At 48.6% G+C, this 19,139-nt stretch overlaps 6 protein-coding genes across 6 annotated transcripts; 3 read left to right on the top strand and 3 right to left on the bottom strand.

The window, feature by feature from the left end:
• Window positions 1-236: 236 nt before the first annotated feature.
• EURHEDRAFT_416146 (uncharacterized protein) lies at window positions 237-2,717 on the top strand. The gene is made up of 2 exons (XM_040782879.1): window positions 237-722; window positions 789-2,717. The coding sequence occupies exons 1-2, from the start codon at window positions 294-296 to the stop codon at window positions 2,475-2,477; spliced, it is 2,118 nt and encodes a 705-aa protein (XP_040635335.1). The 5' UTR covers window positions 237-293; the 3' UTR covers window positions 2,478-2,717.
• A 1,479-nt stretch (window positions 2,718-4,196) lies between these two features.
• Window positions 4,197-6,967, bottom strand: dppV (dipeptidyl peptidase DppV). Its single transcript, XM_040782878.1, has 8 exons — window positions 6,877-6,967; window positions 6,766-6,817; window positions 6,459-6,691; window positions 5,385-6,408; window positions 5,116-5,338; window positions 4,829-5,061; window positions 4,560-4,771; window positions 4,197-4,500 (listed from the first exon to the last, which is right to left on the bottom strand). The coding sequence occupies exons 1-8, from the start codon at window positions 6,939-6,941 to the stop codon at window positions 4,359-4,361; spliced, it is 2,184 nt and encodes a 727-aa protein (XP_040635334.1). The 5' UTR covers window positions 6,942-6,967; the 3' UTR covers window positions 4,197-4,358.
• Window positions 6,968-7,948: 981 nt separating this feature from the next.
• Window positions 7,949-11,827, bottom strand: EURHEDRAFT_526034 (uncharacterized protein). Its single transcript, XM_040786969.1, has 2 exons — window positions 11,684-11,827; window positions 7,949-11,632 (listed from the first exon to the last, which is right to left on the bottom strand). Exons 1-2 carry the CDS (start codon window positions 11,714-11,716, stop codon window positions 8,126-8,128), a joined length of 3,540 nt encoding a protein of 1,179 aa, XP_040635333.1. The 5' UTR covers window positions 11,717-11,827; the 3' UTR covers window positions 7,949-8,125.
• A 656-nt stretch (window positions 11,828-12,483) lies between these two features.
• EURHEDRAFT_518180 (DNA ligase (ATP) CDC9) lies at window positions 12,484-15,320 on the top strand (the record flags this gene model as incomplete). The annotated part of the gene is made up of 4 exons (XM_040786643.1): window positions 12,484-12,539; window positions 12,634-14,434; window positions 14,490-14,720; window positions 14,775-15,320. 4 exons carry the CDS (start codon window positions 12,484-12,486, stop codon window positions 15,318-15,320), a joined length of 2,634 nt encoding a protein of 877 aa, XP_040635332.1.
• Window positions 15,321-15,452: 132 nt separating this feature from the next.
• Window positions 15,453-16,286, top strand: EURHEDRAFT_230707 (uncharacterized protein). Its single transcript, XM_040778043.1, has 3 exons — window positions 15,453-15,872; window positions 15,928-16,205; window positions 16,282-16,286. Exons 1-2 carry the CDS (start codon window positions 15,687-15,689, stop codon window positions 16,168-16,170), a joined length of 429 nt encoding a protein of 142 aa, XP_040635331.1. The 5' UTR covers window positions 15,453-15,686; the 3' UTR covers window positions 16,171-16,205; window positions 16,282-16,286.
• Window positions 16,287-17,206: 920 nt separating this feature from the next.
• Window positions 17,207-18,475, bottom strand: EURHEDRAFT_464452 (translation initiation factor eIF5; the record flags this gene model as incomplete). The annotated part of the gene is made up of 1 exon (XM_040784961.1): window positions 17,207-18,475. The coding sequence occupies one exon, from the start codon at window positions 18,473-18,475 to the stop codon at window positions 17,207-17,209; it is 1,269 nt and encodes a 422-aa protein (XP_040635330.1).
• Window positions 18,476-19,139: the final 664 nt, after the last annotated feature.

Raw genomic sequence — 19,139 nt, 5'->3', positions numbered from 1 at the left:
TGTATGAGATGAGTTTCACGGATAAGCAAGTAGCACTTTTATAGCATTTTTAGGGGAAGTGGGCTTCACTCGTCATGCTCTTCGGACTTTAGACATTATCTCCGTGGAGCGGCCCCCGGTAGTTATAGTTAACCATCAGCCGATAGACCACCAGTGAATCCCGGCTGTCGTATGTTCTTGTATCGCCGAAAACACCGATAAGCCCGCCCGTCACCGAGATCCACCTTTCAACTACCATTCATGGCCGAACCCTGGATTTTCTTCACTCTTTTTACTCATCAACAACAGAAAAAATGGACTCCCAGAATCGTCGCAAGCGGAGAAGGACGCGGCTTTCATGTATAGAATGCCATCGGCGTAAAGTCCGTTGCGACCGCAATGATCCATGTGGCCGGTGTATGTCGGCAGAGATACGCTGTGTCTATAAGGCCTCTGGGGACGAATGCTCGACAAGAGGCAATTCTACAGAGAGTCTCGGTACTCGTATCGCGCAGGCATCCACGACCAACGTGAGAACTCCGCGCCATGCTGAACAAGACACGCCCCCTGCAGCTGCACCAAAACAGCACGATGGGAGCCAGAGGGAGCTCCCGCATGCACGGGACTGTATCACAGAAACTCATCGCGGCAGGACTGATCCGATGGATCAGCATAATGTCCGTGGGATCTTATCCAAAGCTTGTCTCTTCGGAAATACCCATCCCATCACGACCTATCGCCAGGTTCGCTTTTCTTGCCCCATTTCTAGTGTATAACGGGCCCGTCGATGTATTGCTAATGAGAACCAGTGTGATGAAATGTATCCAGCGAACTGCAATGTCAACTCCGGGGGCTCTAAAGACACCCGGTCGTCGCTGCTATCTGAGGCGCAGGCTCTGATCGCTTCCTCCAAAGCTCTGGCACGATCTGTGAAAAGACACCAGACGGTTACAAGCCTAACATTGGACGAGGCAGCCAGGACTTTGCCAGCTCGGGACGTTAGTAATATACTTGTCGATCATTGTATGCGCATCGTGGAGGGCCCCTTCCGTATCCTCCACATTGTAAGCTTTCACCGGGAATACTCGGCCTTCTGGGATGATCCGGGCACACGACGGCCTCTGTTTATCGTCATTCTCCTTCTGGTTATGTCTATTAGAGTCCATTTCTGCTACGAGGAAGAAACAGAGGCCCTGGTACGTCCTCATGTGCGCCAGTGGGTTCAGACGGCCCAGTCATGGCTGTCGAACACCCAGTGCAAGGAAATAGCTACCATATCGGGCCTACAGGCTCAGTGCTTGCTGTCCGTGTCTCTTCAATTCAATCACGGCAAGCCCCAGGGGATCTGGCTCGCGCAAGGAACACTGCTACGAACCGCCATCTATATGGGCTTACACCGTGACCCGTGTCACTTTCCAGATATGCCTTTTTACCATGTTGAGATGCGACGGAGGCTGTGGAGCACGGTTTTGGAGCTTGATGTGCAGGTATCAATGGACCTTGGGATGGTTCCTACAACGAGCGACTTCGATACTCTGCCCCCATCCAATGTCGACGATGATGCCTTCGATGAGACAACGACGACGCCTCCCAGACAGGCGACTCTGTCGACCCTGACCCAAGCCTCGCTGCAAATCGTCCTTCGCAGCTCCTTAGTGACCCGCATGACGATAGCTCGGCTCATGAATGATTCATTCACCGAGCCGTCATACGAAGATGTCCTCCAAGAGACTAGCACTCTAACAAGACTTTTTGCCGCCACCGAAATGAGCCTGGACTTGCTTTCTGCTGCACCAGGATTGACTACAGTCCATCGAAACCTAGTCAACTTTCTCACGCGCCGTTTCATGCTAGCTTTGCATCGACCGTTCGCGACCAAGGCATTCCAGGACCCACGCTACCACTATTCCCGCAAGATCTGTCTCGATAACGCCCTGCTTCTGCTCGCATCCGAGCCCGATCGAGACTTTGACCAATTGCTGCTGATGTCTGTGTCACTCTTCCGGCATATAATGCACCACGCCACCATTCTCATTGTCCTGGAAATTATGGGACAGATCAAAGAAGACCAAATCGATAAGAAACTGCTCCAAATCCACCAGGAAGACCGAACACGGCTTCTGGCAGCAGTTCGACAAGTCCCGAGCATCACCGCGAAGCGTCTCCACTTTGGCGAGACCAACGTGAAGAGCCACGTCTTCCTGCAGATGGGCATCGCGCAGGTCGAAGCCATGGAACAAGGACTGGAAATCACGGCACACGTTATAACGGCAGCAACGAAGAGCGCGCGACAGGCTCTGGAAATCCTGCAGTCGCAGAGGGCGATGAACGAGCATGAAGACGGCCATGCATTCGAGCACCTGGGATCGGAGCTTGGTCTCGTGAGCACGAATGATTCCGTTCCTCTTGCATTGCCCGAGAACGGAGATATGGACTTGGAATTAGGTGACATGGCTAGTTGGTTATTCTCGAACTGGGTGGACGAGTATCCTCTGTAGTCTGTCGTGCGTAGACGAACTTAACCAGGTCCTGACAAAGAAAGAGTCGACTCATGATATATATTTATATATAAAGAGAGAGAGAGAGAGAGAGAGAGAGAGAAAGAAAAATAGAAATTCGATAACTCTACAGCCAGATTATTAGGGTTAAGTAGGGTTGATAATATCCAGCCTATTCTGTGGTGTAGGGTTAGCATTTGTAAATGACTTCCAACGTGAATTTTGTTGCAGACAATCCCTATTTTCTCTGTTTTGATGGGTTTTGGTCCCCTGAATTCTCCCTTCCCCCCCCCCCCCCCCCCCCCTTTTTTTTTTTTAAAAAAAAAAAAAAAAAAAAAAAATCATTCTTTGATATCATTTTTTCATAGGATTTTTCATCTCTAAGTTAATAGGGCAATTCCTTGTTATCGCCGCTCGTCGCCCGAGTTTTCCACCGAGCGCCGCTAAAACCGATCATAGACAATATATTGAAGAAAGGTACATACACTCCATTGAATAATTTCAGAATCCAATTCGTTTCGGCTTCTCTTCTTCCCCGTTCCTTTTTTTATTTCCTGGCGCGATTATCCTGGTCTCCATGGTGTGAGATGGTACCATTTCCACGGGTTGACAGGATATCTATGGCAAGTCTTCAACATATTTATGCAACCTATCGTAGTATTATATCTGACATCTAAAGTCATTATGTATTATCAGCCGAGAGTCTGTCAGCGAAGCTATCAAATTGCGAGAATGTGTCCACTAGACTGGCGCTGAGTGTTCCAAACACCAAGTTCTCGATGGTTCAGGATACCAATACAACCAGGTCGAGACAATCACAATATACTAACCCTCACAAAGGCCTATAAGCTCCTCTTTCAGTAGTTCGAGTATCCCTTTATCAAGTCTTCCGTCGTCCAAGTCACAGACAACGTCATATATGTAGAGATCCTCCACTTTGCTTTCCCATCCCTGCTCTGACATGAATTCCTGTATCTTTTCAAAGATTCCCCCCACGATACCGTGAGTACATACGGGATTATCCGCGGCGATTTTCAGATTCCCGATTACAAAGATCTTCTTGTCCATTGAGAAGAGTCATTGGCAGATGAGCTGCAGGGATGATTGGCTTCCAAAAGATTCTGGATTATGTTGATACACTTTCAGTGTCCTGAGTACTTGTAGTACTGGTTAAGGGTGCCGCAATGTCGACTCTCCGCATAGCCTAACTTCACAAACATTGCTTTGGGAATCGAACTGCAGAGAACCGCCTTGTGAGAAAGTAAATCTCTCCAATTGTACCATTGTCTTTGCAAAAGTCTTAGAGAACTTGCAGACGGCGCTTATCCAGCACATCTAGAGAGATGGAATGGTTGAACCAAATCCTGGGAAGCGGAATCCCGTCAACAAAGTCCATTAGAATAAAAGGACACCGCAGCCCGCTACGACAATCGGCATCGAATAGTGGACCATGGGAAAAGGGATTGTAGTCTCCCACTTCAATGACTGCATTGTATGAGCCTTTCATATCCAAGCTTGCGTAGCAGATGCATTGAAGCTGTTGCGCGAGGCGGATTGGGAGCCTTCTAACGCCCAGCGGATGCCTTCGCTGGATTCTAGTGGACGCACGATGTTGAAGGATCCGGATTTAGGGGTAACACTTTTGTGCATCAAATATGAACATCAAACGGGTTATTCGGGTCGTCCTACCCCGCCTCGGATGGTTGATCACTATCGAGCCTGGCTGTTGTATGTTTGATTTTGATTTTATGAGTAAGTGAGGAATTGTTCTACTCTATAAAGATGAGTATATAGTATGGTAGACGGTATCATATGTTGGTTTGATCAGGTTGAATGATTACCCCTCGCCTCGATATATATATATATATAAAATGTACACTATCAAGGATTATAGTTAATAACCTCAATAGTCGTATCATCTAAGCTCACAGCTTGCGCATTTCTCGTCTCCACCCCGGAGTACCGGTTTAACCAACCCAGCACCTGCTGATGCCACACGATGCTGTTCTCGGGATCTTGTACCCTGCTTGATGTCAGCACTACACCCTTGTTTTGTTGTATGGATAGTCAAAGTCCCCATACCAATGGTTCTCATCCGGGAAGTTCAGAAAACGACTAGGAATTCCAAGTTCCTGGAGGACGTTGAAGAGTGCGACACCTTCTGATACGGGAAGACGATAGTCGTGCTCGCTGTGAATGACGAGCATGGGCGTGTCCCATTGGAGGATGCGCTCAGGGGAAGAGGGGTCCCAGAGGCGGTAATTGTCGCGGTTGTCCCAATAAGTGCCATTATTCTGTACCATGTCAGTGAGCAAATCTCAAGTAAGGAGAGTGAAGGAGAATTGACGTACCTCGTGCTGAGCGAACCACAACTCTTCCGTGTTGATCTTTGCGTCTGCAATAAAGCTTCCGTCATGGCTAACCAGGGCTTTGAACCTGCGGCCCAGGTCATTACCCTGGATCCAGTTGATCATGAATCCGCCGTAACTGGCACCCGCTGCCACCCCGTGGTCTGTGTCGATGAAGTCAAAATTATCGCGGACGTATTCCCAACATTTGACTAAGTCGTCGTAGGGTGATCCTCCTATCCTCGCTATTAGAGTATTGCATAGATCATCATGGAAAGCAGATAACATACCCCAGTTATTCTGGATCGCATCTGTGAGCGCATCGCCGAAACCAGTGCTACCAGTCGGGTTTGGTGCCACGACCACGTATCCCTGGTCTGCGAACACCTTGGCATTCCATCGTGTGCTCCATGAATCAGCCCAGGAACCCTGAGGGCCACCGTGGATGTAAAATAACAGAGGGTAAGATTTGCTCTTGTCAAAGTTTTCTGGATATACGAGGAAAGATTGAATCTATCGGGTCAATACCAGAAAGCGAATAAAGAACAAGAAAGCTTACATCAGTCCAATTACCCTGATAATAGAACTCACCAACATCAGCAGCACTGAGCCCCTTCAGCTCAGGATCGATCTCATTAGCAGACGCCAAAGTCTTGATGAGACCCTTCTCCGGACTCGCAATGTAAACGTTCCAGCTTGTCCAAAGAGTACTGCCGGTGACAAGCCAAGTTGAGTCGGGAAGCTGGTAGTAAGATGTCACAGCACCGCCGTCAGTGAAGTTCTGGGACTTGAAGTCATCTTCAGAATCTTCTGGAAAAGAGAAAAGCCTGGAGCGGCCTTTGTCTTCACTGGTAACCAACAGAGTCTTTCCATCTGCAGTCCATTTCGCAGTGTCCGGAGACCGGTCCCAACCCGTCGCAAGACTTGGAATAGTAGAGTCGGAGTCAATGCTGTATACATAAAGTGTGCGGCGGTCCGATTCGTAGTCATTGTCTTTCATCTGGAAGTAGGCCAACTTGTCACTTTCAGGAGAGAACACAGGGTTGCTGGAATCTCCATCGATTCCCTTGGGCTTGGCTGCGCTTTCGGGGCTATTAATCGCAACAGGCTTCTTGGAGCCATCATGGGGCACAAGGTAGATATAGGAAGTTGTGAAGTTGGCCTTTGGAAGGTCTGGTGCCTTGCTCTTGAAAGCTACCCACTTTCCATCCGGAGAGAGATTATAGTCTGATGACGTTCCGAACGGGGGATAAGGGGACTCAGCATTCTTGATGGGTGATACCAGGTTCCGTAGCGGGCCTCCAGAGACATAGCGGGGCTTTCCATTTGTACTAGAGGCGTTTCTAGCCTTCAAGGTACCGGAGAAGACAGCATTGAATTTAGTAGTGAGATAGCTATCCCAATGTCGGACGTATATACTGTCGTAGATCCGGGCAGAGCTTCGAGGCGTGATGGCCAGTTTCTCATTGTACGCTGTACCATTGCTATATGACTCTGCATAAGCAACAAATCGTATATCGCCGGTTCCCGTGGCGACGGCTTTCAGCCCCGAGAAGGAAGCCGGCAATGAAGCGGCCTTGTATCTACATTTATGAGTGATAAACAAAAACATAAAATGAACTGGCTAGCTTACCCATTCTTAAAGTCGGAAATATCGGAAACCCATAGCTCCACACCACCAGGGATGTTCGCGTTGGTGCTGTTGATATACAAGACACTAGAATCTCCCAGCCACACAATTTCGGAGACATCGCTATCGTTCGTGAGCCGGTTGATCTCCCCGGTTTTCAGGTCGATCAGGCTCCACCAAGAGGAGGACTCGTGAGTTCCGAAGGAATATTGTGACGTGGAAAACAGTGCGACATCCTAGTATGACCTACAGTGTCACCAAAACCATGCTCAATCAGCACGTGAGATTGGACTGTGAAATTTTCACATACGCCAGATCGGTTGGGGATAGCTTCGCTTCTGCTTGGAGCAGAGATAAGTTGCCTGGTTTGAAGATCAGAAACGCTATTTGTAGATCTCCGTCTAGGTTGATAAGCACTGACTCGGGTGTTATGGCCAAAGCAGTCGACGCTGCAGCAAGGACGGAGAACCACCGGAGCGGTCCCATAATGAGCTAAGATCGAGTATGCTCTGCTGGCATATAGACATAGAAGAAAGTGCGCCGTAGGAGCAATTTATAATCGTGAGGTTGACGGGTCACGCCGCCAGACCACCATCTTTTCCTGTATAACCCCTTACCGGATCAGGAAGGAGAAAATAACTAGCACAGCTTCCAATAAATCATGCATGCACTAAATGATCTGAAATGCAGGGCCCAATTGCATCAGCAGTCGAGAGATAGGTTACATCGGATAACCTCGGTTCTTTCTGGAGGGGTAAACACGCTAAAAAAGGGACTGTTGTTGCTGTTCGCTATTCCTTCGACGGCATTATGAGTATCACAGCGCCATGTGGTGCCATGCGCCTTGTGTAATAACAACAGCTTATCGAAAACCATGTGCTGATTATCGTATCACTTGGAAGTACAGGTTCGTTTCTGTTACTCGTGGCTGATGTTTCCGAGGCATGGTTCCGTCCTCACAGTGGTAGTCTGATATACATCAAGATGGCGCGGCAGGGTCTATCTTGCAGCTTCCGGGTTTCTCGCGGAATATGGCCAAATCGCCGATTCACGCCAAAATGGCGCGATATCAGTTGGTGTTGGACAAGATTGCTGTTTCTACTTCCGAGGCACTAATGCTCGTTTGACATTTTGATGACACAGGACAAATTTGATCTGAACGCGATATGGACAGCAATGTCTCAGACGAACTTCATGTTAAGCGATGCCCTTCCAACACCCTTCCCACCAGTGTGGAGATGGTCATGTCAGGATTGAGACGGTGTGCCTGCGAGCTGTCCGACCTAGTCTATATGTAAACCCGCCAGCTATTAAATCGTCCATGGTCTTCTAGTTTAGACCCAACCGGCGAAACGATAAAAGCCGTAGCAGATTCCCCAAGGGTTAGCTTCTTTCCCAGAAATATAAACAAGGATTGACCTCCGGAGCCATTTGGTTCTCGGTTTTTTATACGAGTATGATTGTATCGACGGAGTTTGTAGCGAAGAGCGGTGGTTGGAAGTACACAGAATTCTTATGCACTGATTGCTGCATATGTGAAATTTCCAACATATCAAGATATAGTTACAAGCCATTATTTAGTCTCCAATTGTATAGGACAAAAATATGTACCAAGATATGCAACTTTCTGGCTCGACTAATCACGTACTTTCTCAAGGCTGCGCCCAAGATCAGAACACCGTCTCTGCAAATCTCAACCGACCCCCCAGCAACGATAGTGAGCCAACCTCGACATCATTCCGTTTTGGCAAATTAGCTCCTCTTGTCTTCCCCGCACCCGCACCCGCACCCGCAGCAGCCCGCACTCGTGCCCTTTCCTGCTGAAAGACAAACCAAGTCATGTCAGCATTCCAAGTTTCCATAGCCTGTATCGCGTCGTCGACTGCTCTAGCCTCGACCTTGAGAGTCTCCGGAATCTTGGCTTCTGTCTCAGATGATGAGCGATAGAAGGCAAAGTAGTAATCAGGTCCAGCGTATCTCGCTACCCAAGCACCGATGAACTCGCAAATCTGGTCACCCATCGGAAGAGGAAGACGGACGTGTGTGAGTAGTGTAAGAAATAATGATGTTAAGGCCCGCCAGATACTGTGGTGCGGTGTAAATGTACGGATGTTGGATGGCAGTGTCCCTGCTACGGCGACAGCTGACGAGGTGGGAATGGCCGATGACAATGACTGCACGAAGCTAAAGGAGGGTTCGGAAGGTGAATTAGATTTCGGTATCTGACGAGCTGCTCGTCGGTTGAGGACCTTTTCTGCGTCCTGTTGGACTTTGTCCCATGCGCGTTTGTAAAGGCGTTCCCAGCGCGGGAACTCGCTTTCTACTCGGGATGCCATAAAGTCGCCGGCAGTGCTGCACATGACTTGAACGGTTTCAATGGCATTGGTGATGACATATGTTTCTTCTCTAATCTCGGACTCATCGGATCTCTGCTCCGCGCGGTCTGCGGAGGCAGCAGGGGCATCCCTTGTCATGAGGGAATTCGAAGATGACATATCTTTAGCGGAGGAAGGGAAGCTAATCCTCGAGACTACAGGTGGCCATAGGTCGTTGATGAGGGGTAGGAAGCTGGTTTCGTTTTGTGAGAGGATGGGGAAGATTTGTATGACGGTCGAGAGCAGGGAGCGGCGGAGGTACGGGGAAGGCGAGGATAGGTGAGACGGTATCGATTTGATAATGTTCAAGAGGAGTGTGTGTGACTTGGTTAGAGGCTTTTCGCTGTCTTCGGGTTCACGAGGTTCTGGGAGGGGTTCGTCCGTTTCTCCTTCCATTTTTTCCATGAGATCTGCTGCGGAGGTCAAGCTGGGCTCTGGTTGTTTGAGGTCCTTGGACTCCAGCGTCCAGGGCTGTTTCGGATGTGTGGACTTCTCCGTATCCCCATCTTCTTCTTCTAAGAGTCTAGCCCGTTTGGATTTCCGTGCAGCAAAGTCATTGACAAGGGTCGATACGTCAAGCCTCTCGTATTGGCGCTTGCGATGATCAGGGTATTCATCGTCTTCGTTTTCTGTAATGGCCAAAATTGAAGGCGTTTTTGCGCCTTCTTCGACAATGGCAGCAAGAGTCTTGAAAATCATTTCCGTAAGTTTTGGATATCCGTGATACATATCCAATATTCCGAAGATGGAGCCTATTAGGTCATCCAGATAGGGAATCAGTCGTGCCCCACACAACTTGATCATCATCAATAGCACTTGCGGTGGATACGGTGAGACATCGAAAGTATTCAGTTTCAAGCCAACTGCATTAACAAGATAATCGACGTTTTTGATAACCATAGTGCTTGTATCGCCGTAGTTGCACGCCGTCGTGAGGATGTTAAGACACGTCATGGCATGGTTTTGAAGGTTGTTGTTCCCGGAAGCCAAAAGCTGGAGAACAGGATATAGTGCATCCATGAGCTCTGGACGAAAGGCTTCGCCGAGCTGTTGCGCCTGGAGTGCGACCGCTTCTAGGGCAAGTGCCGACACACGCCAGTCTCGCGAGTCATCAATCAGCGGCTCATTTAATATGGGCAATGAAATGTAATACAAGTCTTCTATCATGTTTGATCTCGTGCTAGGAGACACGGAGGAGTCCACATAATCAAACGCTATGAAGTCATCGAAAGCTGTTGTAGCTTGCGAGCTGTTGTTAAGGAATGTCAAGGATAACCAGAACGGAGCAAGTATAGCATCCCCTGATGCATTATGCATCCGCCCAATGATTGAGCCTGTAATTCCACTACCAGAATCCGAAAGGCTAAGCCTGGTTACCATAGACTTCAGATCGGTGAGAGTCTGATGTTGGCTTCGATGCTCCATCAAAACAGGTGGAAAGGTCATTGACTTGTAATTACGCTGGCCCACTTCCAAGCTCAAGTTATTCGATGGATCCAGGCTCACTGGCTGAAGTATGTTGGCTGTGTGTCCAATGACAGCAGAAACACTGTCGCACAAGCCTCCAGCTAAGCCCGTCGTCAGGAGATCAGATCCAGACTGAACTTGTGACAAGATTTGGAAGACAGTCGATATCTGTTTGATACCCCATTGTTTTGCTGTTTCGTCGTTGCCCTGCATAGTCCGTGGAAAAGACATAACCCACGAGTTAAGCGAGTCTTTGAGTGAATCGAGGATTGTTGGATAGACAGTAGCCAGGTGCCTTAGTGATGAATACGCAGCATTTGGTGTCTGCCCTTCGTCCACATCTGACAGGACGACGATGGTCTCCACCATTACGGGTATTGAATCCTGGAGAGTATTTTGACAGTCCTCGATAATCATGAGACATAGGCCAAGGAGAGCAGTCTGTACTTCTGACCGCTCATGGCGCCTTATCTGAACCACATTAACGAGTGCGAGCCTGATCTGTGTAGTTGTAGCTTTCAACCACGAATCATCGAGCACAAGTTTGTCGTTCCCTGTTTCAGGCTGGGCTGTTTCCTCTGTGGTGCTAGCAACGCGATCATTCAAGACCGTCTTCAATATATGCGCAAGAACCTCGAGGCAGATAACGGAAAGCCGGTAGGAGCGCCTTATCTGGGTCGAAGGTTTCAGCACCTTTGTCAAAGCAGAAACCGTGCGCGGCATAATGCTTGCCAGCACAACTCGATCAGTTATACGACGATAAAGACCTTGGAGTGCTTTTGCAGCAGCGAGACTCAAGTCATCAGATCTGCTATCCGTAACGCCTTCAAGCAAGATATATACTGTCTGATCAACAATTGTCGCGGCACCAATCTCATTGTATACAGTTTCCTCCGCGAGAGGGCCACCCAGGGCGTCAAAGATGGCAGAAAAGCAGTTGAAACCCGCAATAATCAATTCCTCCGGCCGAGTACTTGCCGCCTGGCCTCCATTGGTCCTATTTGGTACGCCACCGACTATAAGTGTCAACAGTATTATGAGCTGTTTCCCCATCATCGGGGACAGATGCTGCCGCCATCCTTTTGCGACGAGGATTCGCAAGCAATTGACGGTTAGTTCCAGACAACGCGCGGAAATTCGTTGTGTCTCATTGAGTATATGTGAAAGCGGGAAGAACGCATATTCCGCTAGTTTTTCATCAAGCGCATCCTTATCGGCGAGTTCCTTTAGGTTGTTGTATAATGGCTCGAGGGCTCGGGCAACATCGTTTGAGGTTGCTTGATGGCCACGGAATCCCAACCCAACAGCGCTGAGCTCAACACATTTTGGGCGCAGCTGTCTTCAGTCAGTCGGGCTAGTAAAGTATTGAATAGAGTATATAATTACCTTTCTAAAGGATTCTTGCCTTGAAATCTCCATGACTTGATTGAATTTGCTTCTATGCGACAAAGGCAGTAGTCTAATTCGGTGCAAGTGTATCACAAAAATAGCGACATATCGCAAGCTAACAGCTCATCTATGGCAGCAAATATCCAAGGAGCGATGCTATCATATTAATATCGCATTCTAAATGATATCCTGAAGCTCCAGGCCTCACCGCCTGTGCCCGCATTTTCTGCTTGATTTATAGAGCGGTGAATGAACAGCCATGTTCTTCGCTAAGAATAAGACGAATGGAGGTCATATACCGATTTCAAATATTACTAGTATATAGCTTTTTTTTATAGCTTCTCTTACACATTGAGAAACCTCCCACTTACCGTAGTATGCCCAATTCAAAGCATAGAGTGACGTAGAGCCAGCTTAAATTCAATCACGTGATTTTAATGGATCGCGCGTCACGTCACGTCGCGCTTTTTGCCTACGATCTCGACGGCTGCCTTCAGCGAACAAGAGCCTCAAAATCGACTATATTTATCGCGCATTGTCCTCGCATTAGGGATACCTATTTTACTACCTCCTCCCTCGACGCGCTTAAGCCGTCTATGCCCTCGTTCAGCGCTCTGTGTTGTCGGAGATCGTTTGCCTACGCTGCAACAAGAATCCAGAATTCACCGTCAAGCCGAATCGGTCTCGTTCCTTTAGCCACGCCTATTTGTGTTAGGGCTTTTGGGTCTTGCGCACAACGACTCAAGGAGTCTGCTGGGACCAGTCCTCGTTTTGCGTCCGGTTTTTCTGCGTTAGATATGTCTGGGAAACAAGCTACACTGGGGTATGTTCGGGATTCCCAGTTGACTATCGGGTGCGTCGCCGGATTGCACTGGATAAATCCTTAGGGCTAGGGTGGGTTTGTTGTTTGATGACTGTTCAGATTGCTGATGCGCTTTATTTCTCAGGAGGTTTTTCGGCTCGAATTCGGACCCTAAAGAAGCCTCGAAGAAGCAGACCACCTTAGCATTCTCGGATAAAAAAAAGAAGGACAATGCCGCGGCTGAGCCGGAGATGACAAATGCCGAGACTGAAACCCCCAATAACGACGAAATGGAAATAGACGAATCTCCGAAGCGGAGATCAAGTGCAGGCAATGGAAACAAAAATGGGGAGGACAAGGTGAAAAAGGAGAAAGACGTCGGTGTTGAAGATAGCGAAGGTTCAGATGTTCAGCACGCACGGAAGAGGCGACGGAGAACATCGGTAGACGAGACCGATGCCCCTGCTAAGAAGAAAAAGTCGCCCTCACCTAGAGGCTCTAAGAAGAAGGAATCCAAGGAGGCTTCGCCACCACCCGTTGTCAAGAAAGCCTCCGGAGAAGAGACGCCTGAAGAGGAGGATAAGGCTTCAGATCTGGAGCCGTCTGCCAGCGAAGAAGAAGATGAAAAGCCCGAATTGAAAAAGAAGAAGATTGAGAAAGTGCAGGAATCACTCAAAGGAACTGGGAAGGAACCTTTTCCTGACTGGAAAGCTGGCGCGCCTGTTCCTTATGCAGCGCTGTGCACTACCTTTTCTCTTATAGAGATGACCACCAAGCGACTGGAGATTTCAGCCCACTGCTCGCTTTTCCTTCGTCAGGTACTTCGGTTGACCCCAAACGACTTGCTTCCAACCGTTCAACTCATGATCAACAAACTGGCCGCAGACTATGCAGGCATCGAGCTAGGCATTGGCGAGTCGCTGATAATGAAAGCCATTGGTGAAAGTACAGGGCGGAGTCTCGGCGTGATCAAAACAGACCAACATGAGATTGGAGATCTGGGCTTGGTGGCGGCCAAGAGTCGTTCGAACCAACCGACCATGTTTAAGCCAAAGCCGTTGACAGTAAGGGGCGTCCATGAAGGCTTACTCGGTATTGCCAAGGTCCAAGGTCATGGTTCCCAAGACAAGAAGGTCTCCGGTATCAAGAAACTCCTTTCTGCCGCAGATGCGGAAACAGCCGGCAAGGGGAGCAAGGGCATCGATATCACCAAAAACAAGGGCGGCCCTAGCGAAGCGAAATACATCATTCGATTCTTGGAAGGAAAGCTGAGACTTGGGTTGGCTGACAAAACTGTCCTTGTGGCTCTTGCTCAAGCAATGGCTATGCACGAAGCCGCATCGAAGGGAGAGAAATCGCCTTCAACAGACAAGATGGCGTCTGCTGAATCCAAATTGAAGACTGTTTACAGTGAACTTCCCGCCTACGAGGTGATCATCCCAGCTATGCTCGAACACGGCTTGGACAACCTTGGGGACGTCTGCAAGCTGCAACCTGGTATTCCTATCAAGCCTATGCTTGCGAAACCGACTAAATCGATCACTGAAGTACTTGACCGTTTCGAAAACAAGGAATTTACGTGTGAGTACAAGTATGACGGAGAAAGAGCACAAATCCACTATGTTGCACCGGACGCCGTCCAGCACTATCCAGGAGCAGAGAATACTCTGCAAAAGGACGGCAAGGGTCTCTGTGCTATCTTCTCGCGCAACTCGGAGGACCTGTCCAAAAAGTACCCTGATGTGCTTGCAAAGCTCAACACCTGGATTAAGCCAGGCATTAGTAGCTTCGTTTTGGATTGTGAGACTGTCGCTTGGGATACGGTAAATAAGAAGGTACTTCCGTTCCAGCAGCTCATGACCCGCAAGCGAAAAGATGTCAAGGCGGATGATGTTAAGGTCAAAGTTTGCATATTTGCATTCGACTTGCTCTTTTTAAATGGAGAGGTAAGATTCGAAGTGTGACTGTGTCAAGAATTTCAGCATGCTAATTAAGTCCTAGCCTGCGGTCAAGAAGTCATTACGGCAGCGCCGTGAACTTCTGCATGAGTCGTTCCAGGAGATTGAGGGCGAGTTCCAATATGCCCAGCATGGTAACACCAATGTGCTGGATGAGATCCAGACCTTGCTTGATGACAGTGTCAAGGCGTCTTGTGAAGGACTGATGGTCAAGATGCTTGATACAGATGAAAGTGGTTACGAACCAAGTAAGCGGAGTCGTAACTGGCTTAAGGTATTTTCTATCTGGAGACTCCTAAAAAAGACTGGCTCGCTAACTCTGTCACAGGTCAAGAAGGATTACCTCAGTGGCGTCGGGGATTCTTTGGATCTAGTCGTACTTGGTGCATATTACGGACGCGGAAAGCGTACGTCTGTCTATGGCGCGTTCCTTCTGGCAGCATACAACGCGAACGCGCAAGCCTATGAGACAATATGCAACATCGGCACGGGTTTCTCAGAAGCCATTCTCGAAGAGTTCCACAAGGAGCTTTCTCCGCTTACCATTGACCGGCCCAAGCCCTTCTACTCGCACTCGAACGTCCCCAAGGATCAACCAGACGTGTGGTTTGAGCCCCGACTGGTGTGGGAAGTTAAAACAGCCGATCTGACTCTTAGCCCACGATACCAAGCTGCGGCTGATGAGTTCGTCGGAACAACTGGTGGAGGAAAGGGCGTGTCTCTCCGTTTTCCGCGGTTCATCAAGTCCCGTGACGATAAGAAGCCTGACCAAGCTACCACGACACGAGCGGTTGCTGAGATGTACCGGAAACAGGAGGCAGTTACTAAGGAAAGCGCCGGCAAGAAGGGCGTGGATGATGATTTCGAATATTAACTTAGTGTGTCGAAGGAGCTGCTACCATGTTATGATGCTAACTCACGCCCTAAATATCGCTTCAATTGGTCTTCTTGGCGGGACTGGATAACGACTTGTAACCATAGTTTTATAATGTTAGGCGATTGGCATATGCAACAATCCGATTATCGCAATTTCTAGACCCCTGTCGTCAGCTGACAGTCTTGAGTAACAGCCACAAACAAGGAAGCGGGGATGTAATCTGGCCATGAACTATCCTTTATTTAGAGCATTGTTTTGTTTTCAATATTCATCTACTAATCCACGCTTCAGATATCCAAACAGCCGACGAATCTCAATTGCAGAACCTTCGACCGAATCTGGATCCAATTTTTTACGCAAGCCATGGCTGACGGGATCTTTGCCATCAGATCTGACGAGAAAATCAGAAATCATGCAGCAAAAGCATGGGCCGAAGTCAAGCCACTCGCCGATGTTCTCCCCAGGCCCAGACACGGTCTTGCCCCGTTCTTCGGAACACCTGAGTGCGACACAGTTCTCAAAATGGTCTTGGACGAATATCTCCAGAAAGTAATCTTCTATAAGTCTCCATCCCAAAGGGACTTATCCAGCTAATAAGTGGCAGCCATCCACCACCGAATTTAGATCCCATCTGAGAGTAAGCGGCCATATTGCTTTCCCTGGCGTCGTAGCCACCGGTCAGACAACAACGATATTGGTTCCTCTTCAGATCATTGGTGAGGTTAAGGTTGGGCCGGTGGGGATTGACATTGACCATCATTATAATATATTGCGCTTGTGTGATGTGGAAGTGTCGGAGGGAGGGAAGATGGTGGCGCTGGTTGTATCAAATATACCAGCACAGTAACTTGATGTGTGGGTTTGCGCTTGGATGTAGGTTAGGTTTGTGTCCTTTTCTTTTTGGTCTTTTATTCGGAATTAATGATAATCGTTTGGGGACACATCAGGGTTGTCAAAGTCACTGGACCCCGGTTTTTTGCGGCTTGTCTACATCCTTCGTTTGTCTAGGTCGAAAAGAAAATGGAAGTTCTTCAGATGCCCAACAGAAGATAGAGTCATTGCTCTACTCTTGCCGAGCTACATTGGTACAATGGGCAGGATCCGACTCCTTTTACGGGTCACGTCAATAGATCTGTGTATATGGCATCTCGCATGGATGGGTATGCGATACCAGAGCCCTCATGGAATTGTATCCCCAAGCATGGAATTGCATCAACACCGGAATTTACATGCTGAACAAATGAGTAAAAAAACAAGCATACATATCTTGATAAAGCATTACATCGTCCCCGTACCTTCTACCTTTTAGGTACGATAGTACAAGTGCCGTGTATCTCCCTTCGTTTACAATCATGCTCCTGCCACCGCGCGAAAAACTAGCGTCTGATAACCTAGAATTCCCAAAGTCATCCACAGCAATTACTCACAAGTTTCCCACAAGAAATACCACTGAGTCAGAGCTTGCAAGTTCCCGCTTGAAAATGATTTCTAGAGTGTAACATCACTGGATTCCATTATGTATAATTCGAATGCAATGGAATAATGTATTTCAATTGCGTAGTATACATTCCTGGTGGAAAGGAGGTGCAAGTTACGGTAAAGTTTAATATGTATGCCCGCCAGCAAACTACCCAGCCCTTAACCTACGCATTGGTCTAAAGTGATATGGCTACAAGGAACGACAGTCATAAAGAGTGGTGATTCATTCATAGCTAGTGTAAATGACCAATCATAAGTCATGACCGGTCATTCAACATACAACAAATAAACACAACAGCTAGTCACTCAAGAGAGCGGATATAGTTGGCATAATCAGAACAGAAATACAAAAGCAAACCGAGTCCAAGGACCCTAGGTGATAAAGAAGAGTTCGATATTTCAATCTACTCCTCCTCCTCGTCACTCTCCTCCTCACTTTCGGCGTTTTCGAGCCATTCGAGGAAGGGCTGGGCGGCCTTGCGGACCTTCTTGCTGGTCTGGCCGTCGACGTATTTCTTGCTCGCCTTGGCGCCCCAAGCCTTGAGGGTCTCCTCAGAGACAATGTCATTCTGGTAGTAACCGAGAAGGATGGCAGGGATCTGGGAAATGAGCTCGGGGTGGTCGCTGCCAACGAAGCGCTCAGTACCACCGAGAAGAGCCTTCTCGTGACGTTCCGAAGTGACCAACTTCTGGAGAAGCGAAGCCCGCTTGGGGATCTGCTTGGCGAAGTTCTTGTCGAAGATGGTCTGAGCAAGAACAGTGAGCGTCTTGTGCTTGGACTCGATGCCGAGCTCCTTGGCCTTCTTGTAGATGTCAATATCTTCAACATTGAGGACATTGCCCTTCTCCTCAGCCACGCTCATGACCCAGCTACCAAGCTGGTCGTAGGAAGAACCACCTTCGGCCTCGTCATCGTCTTCGATGACAAGGGAACGCTTCAGATCGTCGGGAAGATCCTTGGCACGAGCCCTGACGGCTTCTTCCGACACGTCAACAGCCCATTGCTCATCTTCGGCCTCGTCAGCCTCGATTTGCTGAGCTTCAGCCTTGATGCGGCGGGTAAGCTCATCATCGCTGCCTGCTTCAATGCCAATATCCTCGGCTTCTCCTCCATTGTCGGAGTTGCTGTCTCCCTGGCTGCCATCTTTGTCTCCATTGGCGGCACCGTCGTTTTTCTCCTTGTTCTTCTCACGGCGGGCCTTCTTGTCGGCCTTGTTCTTCTTGCCTCCCTTGCCAGAAGTGCTGTTGCGTATAATAAAGGTGCTCAGCTTCAGACGAGGATCCACATCGGAACGCTGTCCACAAGCCTTGCAGTCCAGGATGATGTGGTCATCTTTGAGAATGACATCGGTTTCGGGGTTCTTGCACTTCTTACAGAGAACAAACTTGGCAATGAAGCCATCGAGATAATCCTGAAGCTTGTTGGAATCGTGGGCACCGTTGATGATCCAACGGTCGTCGCTCGGCTTGGCGTTAGCCTGAGCACCCAGTTCGAATCCAAAGTACTTGATCACATAGGAAGGAGGGCGACTGAGCGATCCAGCGACGGAGTTCAAGTTGACAACGACGGTCTTGATACCGTTACCCTTGCCTTCGATCTTGGACTGCAAGCGCTCCATCTTGTAACGGTAGAAGGGGTCGCTGACATCCCGGCGAATGTTAACGGTGGCCATGGTGACGGTTGTGGGTTATACAAAGATTCTTTCAAGAGAATTAAAGAACAGGCTTTCTTATCAAGGAGAGTTCAATCGAAACCAGAGGTAAATTGACCGAAAAAGACATGCGTGGGAGCCGTTTATTGTGTCGTAGAATGGTGACGGTTGAGGCAACAGGCAGCTTTCTAGGCTTCAGCCACAAGACTTGGAATGAAAACTACAAGGTTTCGGCACGTAGCGAAACGTTTGCAGCTTATGCGGCAGGTGGTATTCGAAATTTCTGACGCAAGACGAATACATAGACAAATTGTCGAACAGCGCCTTTTTTGGGGGAGGGCGGTGCGTTTTGGGTGGTTTTCTCTGGTAAGAGAAGAGAGAAACCAAGAGGTCGCTTTTCTGTTATTGAAGAAAGAGTCAGACTTTGTGGCACTTCCAACGTAAGAAAAAAGTGGCGGAAAGCCGATAAAAATCCGTACACACTACTAACCAGAGACGCGCTCTTTCAGCGCAGACACAAATTTGCGAGACGGGAAACTCGTGAACGGTGCGAATCGACGAAGAAGCCAACGTCGATGGCAATAAGTGAATTTAGAAGGACAAAACAGAAACAAGTGAAAGTGTGTTGTGGGGGGGGAAGAAAAAAAAGAAAGGAGGAACGAAAAGAATTCGGCGTCAAACAAAA

This window comes from Aspergillus ruber (genome assembly GCF_000600275.1).
Source record: "Aspergillus ruber CBS 135680 unplaced genomic scaffold scaffold00032, whole genome shotgun sequence".
NCBI classification, from domain to species: Eukaryota; Fungi; Ascomycota; class Eurotiomycetes; order Eurotiales; family Aspergillaceae; genus Aspergillus; species Aspergillus ruber.
Note: the sequence above shows the minus strand (reverse complement) of the source record. Positions and strands in the feature narration are given on the sequence as shown.

Coding starts and splice junctions, on each gene's coding strand:
- EURHEDRAFT_526034 (XM_040786969.1), bottom strand. CDS start 11,716: ATGGAGATTTCAAGGCAAGAATCCTTTAGAAAG. Junction 11,633..11,683: donor GGCAAGAATCCTTTAGAAAG/GTAATTATATAC, acceptor GACTGAAGACAG/CTGCGCCCAAAATGTGTTGA.
- EURHEDRAFT_230707 (XM_040778043.1), top strand. CDS start 15,687: ATGGCTGACGGGATCTTTGCCATCAGATCTGACGAGAAAATCAGAAAT. Junction 15,873..15,927: donor TGGACGAATATCTCCAGAAA/GTAATCTTCTAT, acceptor AATAAGTGGCAG/CCATCCACCACCGAATTTAG.
- EURHEDRAFT_416146 (XM_040782879.1), top strand. CDS start 294: ATGGACTCCCAGAATCGTCGCAAGCGGAGAAGGACGCGGCTTTCATGT. Junction 723..788: donor CCATCACGACCTATCGCCAG/GTTCGCTTTTCT, acceptor AATGAGAACCAG/TGTGATGAAATGTATCCAGC.
- dppV (XM_040782878.1), bottom strand. CDS start 6,941: ATGGGACCGCTCCGGTGGTTCTCCGTCCTTGCTGCAGCGTCGACTGCT. Junction 6,409..6,458: donor ATTTCCGACTTTAAGAATGG/GTAAGCTAGCCA, acceptor TCATAAATGTAG/ATACAAGGCCGCTTCATTGC. Junction 4,501..4,559: donor TTCCCGGATGAGAACCATTG/GTATGGGGACTT, acceptor GACATCAAGCAG/GGTACAAGATCCCGAGAACA.